A 10,338-nucleotide genomic window follows, 5' to 3' on the forward strand; every position below is an offset into this window, starting at 1 on the left:
AGTGGTTGATGGATGTGTTTTCCTTGCTCAGATTTCGACTCAGTATCCTGTTGTGGATCATGAATTTGACGCAGTGGTGGTCGGCGCCGGAGGGGCAGGGCTGCGCGCTGCCTTTGGCCTCTCAGAAGCAGGGTTCAATACCGCCTGCGTCACAAAGCTCTTCCCGACCAGGTCCCACACTGTGGCAGCCCAGGTGAGGAAGGGACCTGTCCCTGGGGGCAGCCCCAGCCCCGTCCCGTCCAGTGCCGGGTAATGCGTCGGCCCCCTGTTGCACAAGCACCTCACACCATGACCCTCACTTAGTCTCCTGGCTGAGAGACTGGACGCTGTGGCCGAGGCCCCAGCTTGTGCGGGTGGGTCCGTGGTTGGGGTGCGAGTGTCCTCTCCCTGGCATCCGGCTGGGTTTGCACAGTGCCCGGGGGCTGCCACTCCCTGTGCCTTGGCGTGCTCTCTTCTCCAGGGAGGCATCAATGCTGCTCTGGGCAACATGGAGGAGGACAACTGGAGGTGGCATTTCTACGACACCGTGAAGGGCTCTGACTGGCTGGGTGACCAGGACGCCATCCACTACATGACGGAGCAGGCGCCCGCCTCTGTGGTTGAGGTAATGCTTGTTGCATGAGGCCTGGAGAGGGGAGGGGACCCTGGGGGTCTAGTGAGACCCAGGGGGGGCCAGGGCAGAGGCTCTGGGGTCAGGGGACCAAGACCAGTATGGCCAACCAAAAGGAGGGATGAGCTGGTGTCACCAGGGTATTTTTCCCCTTCACGAGTTCCTGAAATACGGTAGGCAGCTGTTTTCTTTCTCAGTGCTGATGTGTTCACGTGAGCAGAGTGGCCGGCTCTGGGTGTGTGCGCTGTGGGGAGTTGTTGGCTTTGGATCAGCCACGGGTCTCCTGGCTCCTGCAGCGAGGTCTCTCTCTCTCTCCCCGGTGTTTCACAGCTAGAAAACTACGGCATGCCATTCAGCAGAACTGAAGACGGGAGGATTTATCAGCGGGCGTTTGGCGGGCAGAGCCTCAAGTTTGGGAAGGGTGGACAGGCCCACCGCTGCTGCTGTGTGGCCGACCGGACCGGCCACTCCCTGCTGCACACGCTGTATGGCCGGGTGAGGCGGCGGGCGCCCTAGTGGGCGGGATCTGGTGGGTTCCTTTGATCAAGTGTTGGAGGACAGATAGGCAACTGCGAGCCCTGGTCTTGGGTTCGGGACATCAGAGCAGCTTGCCTCTGAGCTGTGTCTGTGCATGCTGGGACAGGGCCCTGGGCAGCCCTCACTGATGTGCTGACCTGCCTAGGTCACTGCTTTGCAAGTCAGGTGACCGTGGCTGCCTGCCCTAGTGCTGGGACACATGCAGGTGGTCTGCCTGGGGACGGGGCTGCCCTGACCAGGGTCTAGCTGAGGTGATCCCATACACAGTGGTGGTGCGTCCTCTGTGCCACACAGCGCAGCACGGGCCTGTAGGCAGTGAACCAGGTATCCAGCATCAGGAGCAGAGGCCCTGCAGCGTTCTTGCTGCGTGTGCACATTCCCACCACCAAGCCCCTGATGCCCTCAGTGCTGTGTCTGTGCACCCAAGGCTGCGGCCCTGAGCCTGGCCTGCACTCCTCATCCCCGGCTGTAGCGTGTCATCAGGCGACCCTCCCTCCTGGGTCACATTGAGAGGGCCTGGGTCTCTTTCTCCAGTCCCTGAGGTATGACACCAGCTACTTTGTGGAATATTTTGCCCTGGACCTTCTGATGGAGAACGGCGAGTGCCGGGGTGTCATCGCCCTGTGCATAGAGGACGGCACCATCCATCGCATACGCGCCAAGAACACCGTCATTGCCACCGGGTAAGGGCCACGTCCTCGTCAGGAGTGTTGGGTTTCCAGGTGGCTTTGCTCCACGCCAGGTGGTATATTACAGGGCAGCCAGTAAGATGCCAAGCGTGGGCACTGCCTTGTAGAGGGAGTTAACTTGCCTGGCTCTGGTCCCTCATATGTAAAGGGGACAGCAGACCCCCTGACCTGGTGGTGGGCACATAGGGGCCTCATTGGGCTTGGTGGTGGTCCTCAGGCTGGGCTGAAGGATGGCCAGGTCAGAGGAGGCCGCCTGACCCAATCTGCGTGGACACCCAGTGTTCTGGAAGCCTGTGTTCATACTCCTGCTGCCTGCTCCCACGGTGACAGTCGGCAACCCTGTTGGCACATTGGCTCAGTTCTCTAGGGCAGTGAGAACAGAGGGGCCCGAGGGGGGTGGCTCTCACAGTTCAGGAGACTAGAGGTCCAGATCCAGATGGACTCAGCTCTGCAGAAAGGCCAAAGTAGTCTCGTTAACAACTCTACTTCTGGTCATCTTTCTGTGACTGGACGTCAGTCCTCCTCAGGGTCTAGGAGTTTCTCAGCACCGGGACTGCAGTGCTCTGAGGGCTTGCTGATCTCTGCTGCCTTCTGTAATCTTCCTTATCTCAGAAGAGATTGACTCAGGATACAACCACCTCCTGTAGGGCTGCATCCAACCTCCTTGCCATTGTAGAGATTTGGATTTACAGAATTTGGGGTAATTATTTCACTTACCAATCATGTAGCAAAGCAAATTGGGGCCTGGCTATACTGAGTTTATATACAGTGAACCCTCGCCACTTCGCGCTTCGACTTCCGCGGCTTCACTCTCGTGGTTTTTGCGTAACAGCGCATGCTCTGTCATTACTGCCACTGATTGGCTCATACTGTACACGCTTGATGCCATAAATAATATAATAAATGATAATTGTAACGTCCAAAATGTTTTACCGTATTTTCCCTTTTTCATTTAATAAATTGGGTAATACGAGTGTAATGGTGACTAAAGGGTGTTTTTTCATGTCCTCTATGCTCTAACTACGAAAATATTTGACTTACAAATAAGGAATCCTACTTCGCGGAATTTCATTTATCACGGTAGGGTCTAGAACCGATTAACCGTGATAAACGAGGGTTCACTGTATTCATGAGGAACAGTTTAATCCAGAGCACTGTTATGTAATCATTTAGATTGGTGAAACCCAGGAGGACCTCCAGCCCCTCCCCCAGAGCAAGGTCGCTGCAGACCCTCTCTCTCTCCTCTGGGGCACACATGCAGATGCTGTGCCCCAGGCCATGCTGACAGCTGAGTGTCTTCCAGGGGCTATGGACGAACATACTTCAGCTGCACATCTGCCCACACCACCACGGGCGATGGGACCGGCATGGTTACCCGAGCAGGCCTACCCTGCCAGGACTTGGAGTTTGTCCAGTTCCACCCCACAGGTAGGAGCGGCATTCTGACACCTTCCTCCTTGACCCTCACCGGCCCCTCCCAGAGCACTTACATACCAACCACTCCCCAGACCCACGGCTGGATGGGGCCCTGGCCACATTGTACCCCCCCTGCAGCCTCCCGTGGTGGTGTCTTCTTGCTGGTGGCTTAGTGGGCACCTCTTGTGGTTGAAATGTCATGATCCTTTCCTCCCTGTGACTTGTCAAAAGCAGTGTGTTAGCCTGGGTAGACTAGAGAAACAAGTCCATAAACACACGTGTATAAGGGAGGAGTTAATATGCAAGAGCAATTGAACATCCAGAAAGCATCCCAACCCGGTCCAAGCCCATAAGTTTGACATCAGCCCATATGTCCGATACCACTCTATACAGTCCTCTTCAGACTCACGAGACACAGGCAATACACCGAATGCAGGACGATCACAGGCCAGTGGGTAGAAAGCCTCTTGATCCAGGGCGTTGTAAGCATCTCAGTGCTGGCAGGGTTCTCTGCATGGCTTCTCCAGCTCCAGAGGTCTGGTTGCATCGGGGTAGGTCCATGTGGCTGCTCCAGCTCCCAGGGCGTAGTGCCATGTGTCTTGTTAATAGAGTGTCTTCTCAGGGAGTAAGCTAAGAGAAGTGTCTCCTGCCTCCAAGGAGGAAAATCCAGATTTCCCGTAATTTTCAGGAGAAAGCCATGGCCACACATAGGCCTCATTGGCTATGATCTGATTGACAGACTAGACTCCACCCCTTCACTCTTAATCCTCAAATTGACAAAAGATTATGTAACTACCACAAGCAGTCAAGTCCAGGCCAACTCACTGCACCCTATGGAACTGCTCTGTAGGGTTTCCAAGGATGGAAGTCCTCCTGGGCCAGGCAGCCTTGACTTCCTCCCCTAGAGGCGCTGGTGTGTTTGAACCACTGGCCTTTGGTTTCTGGCCTAGTGCTTAACTCACTACTCCACTGGGGCTCCAGTGTGGACTGGAGGGCCCTCTATGCCTAGAATTACCTTGAGGAAGGCACTGGACATTTAGGTTACAGCTAACTTGGCCACAACTTAGCTTGTATTTCCTCTGCAGGCATCTACGGGGCTGGCTGTCTGATCACGGAAGGGTGCCGTGGTGAGGGGGGCATCCTTATCAACAGCCAGGGTGAACGGTTCATGGAGAGGTACGCTCCTGTCGCTAAGGACCTGGCATCCAGAGACGTCGTCTCTCGCTCCATGACCCTGGAAATCCGGGAAGGAAGGTGTGTCTGATTGTGCTGCAAAGATGTCCTTTCACGCACACGCGCGCGCACACATGCTGACACATGCAAGTGCAGCGGGCTCCTTAAGACGTGTTTATGAAGAGTCTCTGAAACCAGTGTGCTGGAAATCACCTGCACATGTGTGGCCTGTGATGTGCATGGGTCATAGAGGCAGGAGTACCCCGGGGACTGTGCGGGGCCCAGCCCCCCGCCCCCCATGGACTGGCTCCAGCATGGCCTGTGGGTGTCCCTTAGGGGTCTGTGTGTTGACAGCAAAATGCAGGACTGTGATGGCCTCAGACTCCGGACTTGCAGGGAATGTGGCACTCCCCAAGCAGCCACATCAGGAGAACCTGGCACGGAAGTCACGCCCTCTCTTTCCTGCCAGGGGCTGTGGTCCCGAGAAGGACCACGTCTACCTGCAGCTGCACCACCTGCCCCCCGAGCAGCTGGCCACGCGCCTGCCCGGCATCTCGGAGACAGCCATGATCTTCGCGGGCGTGGACGTCAACAAGGAACCCATCCCGGTGCTGCCCACAGTGCACTACAACATGGGCGGCATCCCCACCAACTTCCGGGGCCAGGTAAGGGGGGGGGGTTGTTTCCAACTTCCACCAGGGCAGAGCAGGGCACTCCTTGGAGAGAGATCCCCGGGCCTCCCCACTCACTGGTCCCGAACCATGGCGGAAGCCAGAGGAGCGGTGTAGGTGGTCCTCAGCCCACTGCTTGTTCTCTGCTTGGTGCCCCTGGTGTGCAGTCAGAGGACCTGCTGTTCACAGGTACTTCCCGTTTAGGATCCTGACCTGGTGGAGGGACATCTGGACAGTCCCAGCCCTTGCAGAGGTCACCACCCAAGAGCCACTCCCCACCACCTTGCAGGAGGTGGGGAGTGGGAGCTGAGCCGCCTCATAGAGGCTGCGCTAGAATCCGGGCTGAGCGGCCCAAAGCGGGGGAGCTGGCCCGGGAATGAGGCCACAGGGGGCAGCATGAGGCAGAGGCCGGGGAGCAGAGTGGGACTGGGGGCTTGGGAGGACCGACCCAGATGCACACCCCTGAGAGACAGACCCCAACCCGGTGACATATCGCCCCAACTGTCTTTGGCACAGGTTCTAAAGCATGTGAATGGCCAGGACCAGGTGGTGCCTGGCCTGTACGCCTGTGGGGAGGCCGCCTGCGCCTCGGTGCACGGTGCCAACCGCCTTGGGGCAAACTCTCTGCTGGACCTGGTCGTCTTTGGCCGAGCCTGCGCTCTCAGTATCGCCGAGTCCTGCAAGCCAGGTACTGCTGCCCCCTGGGCAGGTGTTCCCACTCCACACAAGACTGCTAGTCGTCTCCACTGCTGCTGTCTTCCTCCCGCCTCTGTCTTCTGATGGGTAGCCTAAAACTGGCCCGGCCCCTGGTAGATCAGACACTCGATTTGCATAGTAGGCTGTACTCACTTCATTTGCATAGTCTGGGGACCAGGCCCTCCAAGGAGCCACCACACCCAGGGCAGGCTGCGGTCTGGGATGGGACACAGTCTCAGACTGCAGCCCGGGGGCGTGCAGCTCTCCCGTCCAGCAGCCAGCAGCAGACCCTCGGGGTAGAGAGACAGCAGCGGCTGAGGGACCGCTCAGGCCCCTGCCGTGGTGGGCATGTGCGCCCTCGTGAAGTGCCCGACCTTTACTGTGGACTTGGAATTGAGTGGTGGCTCGCTGCCATCTGCCCCCCTCGCTCCGTGGTCTGCTACACACTTGTCACCCAGAATCCTCTGTTTATGCTCGTGTCTGCTTCCCAAACCTTCATTCTGGCTTTGTTTTGTTTTGAATTAGGAGACAAAGTTCCTCCAATTAAGTCGAATGCCGGCGAGGAGTCTGTGATGAACCTGGACAGGCTGAGGTTTGCAGATGGCAGCATTCGGACATCCGAGCTGCGGCTGAACATGCAGAAGGTGAGGCCCGGATGCAGCTGCCCAGGGGCTCGGACCAGCTGCTCCATAATGAGACCGACTGCATGGGCAGGTGCCAGTCCTACCCACACCAGGGCCGGAGCTTCTGGTGCTCCAGCTCCCTTGTACCTGTCTGCTGCAGGCCTGCAGGAGGAGGCACAGGCTGGCCAGAAGGGGTTCTGCCCCTGGGGGGGCTGTCCTCTACAGACTCCCCAGGAGCCTGGCACAAGCCTGAGGACAGACTTGGGGTATCTCAGCTCCCAGCAATGGGGGTGTCTTTAAACAGCCCCTAGAAGCTCGGGGGTCGAAAAGTGGCCCCAGCATCTTGGGCGTCTTTGGACAGCAGCACTGCAGGTGGCCACCGGCCTCTCTTGGTTTGGGGGTCACCCAAAGTGTGGCTGGTTGGGCTGTGGCCCTAAGTTTTTAACTCCTGTGTGCATAGACGGCCGCCCTAACTAGTGGCTCCTGCTGTGGGTAGCAACAGGCTTCGGTTAGTAGAAGTGTGTAAAACAGAGAAGGTCTTCCGATGAGCAGACAGGAGCTTCGGTGGCACTGTGAGCTAGGTGCCAGGCAGCTGACTGCAAGGACAGCGGTTCGAACCCCCAGCCACTCTGGAAGAAAGAGGAGGCTGTCTGGGCCCAGATAAAGATTCCCAGTTCATTGTGTACTGGAGCAGTCTGCTGTGGGCAGTGTGTGCCCAGAAGGCATCAGCCTGTCCTGCTCAGCTTGCCGCCGTGTCTGCTACCTGCGTCAGGGATCTTAGGAGGCCACCAGGCATCTGGGGCGGGAGGGAGGCAGTCAGGTCCACAGCAGCTTTTCCAGAAGCGAGGTAGACAGAGGAGGCTCTTCCCCAGGCCTGGTTAGGGCTAGCTGGCCTGGCGACCTGCCCTTTGATGCCAGACTGCCTGATGTGCGGTCAAGCCTCTAGGACTTCCTTCACCCTCTGCAATGGATCGTTCTGACGGTCAGTCAGCTGCGTGCTCCAGTGTGGCCTGGGTCTGCGTGGGAGGTCTGATGATGCTTCTGTGGCAGCACCTCCAGAGCCTGCTGCCAGCTGATGGGGAGTGGGTGCCCAGGCGGCCCTTGTTGCTCTCCTGGCCAGTGGCAGTGTTTTCTGTTGGACTTCTCTCAGAGCACTGCCTGACCATGGCTGTGTTCCGCCTCACAGGGTGGGCGTCTTTCTAGACACACCTGCCCCGACAGGAGCATAGACGGTTTCACGGAGCTTTGTGTCGTCAGAGTACACCCCTCCCCATTAAGTCTTTTCTGACTCAGTGCCTTTATAGGGTGTGCAAGGCCACACACCTTTATGGGAATAGACGGCCTCCTCTTTTGTCCCACCCAGTGCCGGTGGGTTTGAACTGCTGACCTTGCCATTCACAGTCCAAGGTTTACCGACAATGCTGCGAGTTGTCTGTTGTCTCCGTTTTCTGCTTGAAGCACATCGTGTTTATTTACCACTGAAGAAAGGGGAGCATGCTGGGTGCCTGGTGACATCGTTTTCTGTTGCAGTCCATGCAGAGCCACGCGGCTGTGTTCCGGCTGGGCAGCGTCCTGCAGGAGGGTTGTGAGAAGATCAGCAAGCTCTACGGGGACCTGCAGCATCTCAAGACCTTTGATAGGGGTGAGCACAGGCCGGGGGCGGGGGGCAGCATCAAGGGACACCCCTGCTATGAGTTGCCTGGCCGTAACTGCTCTGCCGGCGAGTCTCCTGGGTCCGCACGGCTTGCCCTCCCACCCCTCAGTGTGCCTCTGTGTGTGTGTGCGTGTGTCCAGGGATGGTCTGGAACACAGACCTGGTGGAGACCCTGGAGCTGCAGAACCTGATGCTGTGCGCACTGCAGACCATCTATGGGGCCGAGGCCCGAAAGGAGTCCCGCGGCGCCCACGCCAGGGAGGACTACAAGGTACGTCTACACGGAGGGCCCAGCACCACCCGTCCCCTCCCCCTCAGCACTGCCCATCCTTTCTCCCCGAGGCCTGTGTGTCCCCATCTAGCACTGCCTGTCTGTGCCCCCTGGGGTCATGTGACACACCTGCCACTGCCTGTCCCCTCCCCCTGGGCACCACATGTCCCCAGGACCTGGCACTGCAGGTGCTGTCACGATTTCTGAGTTTGCGTTGTTGGGCCCTGCCCCGCTGCCAGGCCTGAGGACGTGTGGGTACCGCCCGTGGGCTCCGTCTGGTTCTGGTGCCCACGGGGCAGCTTCCTCGTAGAAAGTGTGCTGCTTTGTGGCGGGCTCACCGCCTGCGGTTCCGAGCTGCCTGCTGGCCGTCCCTCCCGAGGAATGTGTTAGTGGCACCGCTGGCTAAGACTGGTCTGTGCTTGTGTTTGGTTGGAACAGTCGTGGGCCAGCCTGGGTTGTAGTGGACAAGGACGTCTGGAGAGTGGAGCCTGTGGGCTTTGGGGAACAAGACCACCTGGGGTTCCCGACGTAGGAAGGCCAGCTCTGGAAGCTCTCCAGTCTGGTACATCCTGGGACGAACCAGCTCTGACAGGCAGCAGGCGGGGCTGAAGCGCATGGCTATCTGCCGTCAGGTGCGGATTGATGAGTACGATTACTCGAAGCCCATCCAAGGGCAGCAGAAGAAGCCGTTCGCTGAGCACTGGAGGAAGCACACCCTCTCCTACGTCGATGTCAAGACTGGAAAGGTAGGAGGGGCCTGTGCTCCACAATCGATCGCTCTGTCTGCCAGCTCCCTGTGGTGACCCCAAGTGGGAGGCCCAACCCCTGACCCCTGCAGTACAGCCAGTACAGGTCATGGTGCAGGCCTCAGGGTAGCCTGTCAGGGGCAGTGTTGTCATCACTTACCAGGCGAGAGACCACCGGCAAGCGGTGACATGTGCCCCTTGGGGCTCTCCTGCTCTGTCTGCTTCCCCAGGAGGTTTTCTGGGGTGACTGAAGAAGAGGTGTGTGTGTTCATTTAGAAAACACAAAGTACAAACAGTAAAGGGAACGTTGATTTTGTCGCCCAGCTGCCAGCAATGAGGCATTCTTATTTGGGGATCTTTTTCCCTCAAGTGTTCTGTGAATGAGGAGGCTTCAGAAAGTGGGGAAATGAAATTAGAATGGTTCTTAGCACTCTTAGAGGCCCTCTCTTCTCAGCATAGTTTTGCTTTGTGAGTATATGTGTATGTGTGTGAATATCCACCTGCAAGTGAAACGTAGTAGCAGGTAGCCTTTGAAACATGCCGCAGGGCTGCAGAGAAGTGCCCCGGAGGTCTGAAGGCGCTGGCTGAGACGATGACCCTCTGTCCAGGCTGTTCACAGCTGTGTGCCTTTCCCTGGTTCCCGTCAGTCACTGGCCAGCCCTGAGATGGCATGTTTAAACGATTTTCAAATTTCTGTTACTAGAATTACTACCCTGGGAATCCTGTGGAGTGCCTTCCTGCTAAGCCTCTGTTCCGGGAGTTGTCTGCCAGAAGTGGGCCGGGAGGCGGCTCTGCCTGCCTGCCTGCTAAGGTGTGTCGTCCGCCTTGTTTTCCAGGTCACTCTGCAGTACAGACCGGTGATTGATAAAACACTGGACGAGACTGACTGTGCCACAGTGCCCCCTGCTATTCGCTCCTACTAGTGAGGGCTGCCGCTCCTGAACCGCCATGTAATTCTGTGTGATACTCGTGGCCCTGTGCACACAGTTCTTCCTTGCGTGCTGGAAGTTTGTCAGTAAGGACTTAGCAGGTGAATTGGTTCTCTGCCCAGTGGCCAGCAGCTTGCCAGGATGAATTAAGCTGACCTTTGTCCTTTGCTTCATTCTTATGGAATAGTAAAGGTGGCATAATTCTTCAATAAAACCTAAATGAACAAGCTCGTCTTTCTGGGTCCACTTAAAATCATGGCGTTTATTGTTGCTTTGAATTACCATTTTACTGTATGACATTGAAATAGAAATTTTGTCTCTTT

The 10,338-nt window shown here is 57.3% G+C and overlaps 1 protein-coding gene across 1 annotated transcript; it reads left to right on the forward strand.

Moving 5' to 3' along the window:
- The first annotated feature begins 25 nt into the window (after positions 1-25).
- SDHA (succinate dehydrogenase complex flavoprotein subunit A) lies at positions 26-10,242 on the forward strand. Its single transcript, XM_013008588.2, has 13 exons — positions 26-193; positions 461-604; positions 941-1,105; positions 1,682-1,830; positions 3,140-3,264; positions 4,338-4,506; positions 4,895-5,090; positions 5,613-5,784; positions 6,318-6,436; positions 7,946-8,057; positions 8,210-8,340; positions 8,973-9,086; positions 9,923-10,242. The coding sequence occupies exons 2-13, from the start codon at positions 488-490 to the stop codon at positions 10,007-10,009; spliced, it is 1,656 nt and encodes a 551-aa protein (XP_012864042.2). The 5' UTR covers positions 26-193; positions 461-487; the 3' UTR covers positions 10,010-10,242.
- Positions 10,243-10,338: the final 96 nt, after the last annotated feature.

This window comes from Echinops telfairi, unplaced genomic scaffold (genome assembly GCF_000313985.2).
Source record: "Echinops telfairi isolate 266 unplaced genomic scaffold, ASM31398v2 ScPeMD7_7469;HRSCAF=8507_1, whole genome shotgun sequence".
NCBI classification, from domain to species: Eukaryota; Metazoa; Chordata; class Mammalia; order Afrosoricida; family Tenrecidae; genus Echinops; species Echinops telfairi.

Excerpts from the sequence above, each read along its gene's own strand:
- SDHA (XM_013008588.2), top strand. The coding sequence starts at position 488 with ATGGAGGAGGACAACTGGAGGTGGCATTTCTACGACACCGTGAAGGGC. Across the intron at positions 1,106-1,681 it reads TGCACACGCTGTATGGCCGG|TCCCTGAGGTATGACACCAG; the intron begins GTGAGGCGGCGG and ends CTCTTTCTCCAG. Across the intron at positions 8,058-8,209 it reads TCTCAAGACCTTTGATAGGG|GGATGGTCTGGAACACAGAC; the intron begins GTGAGCACAGGC and ends GCGTGTGTCCAG.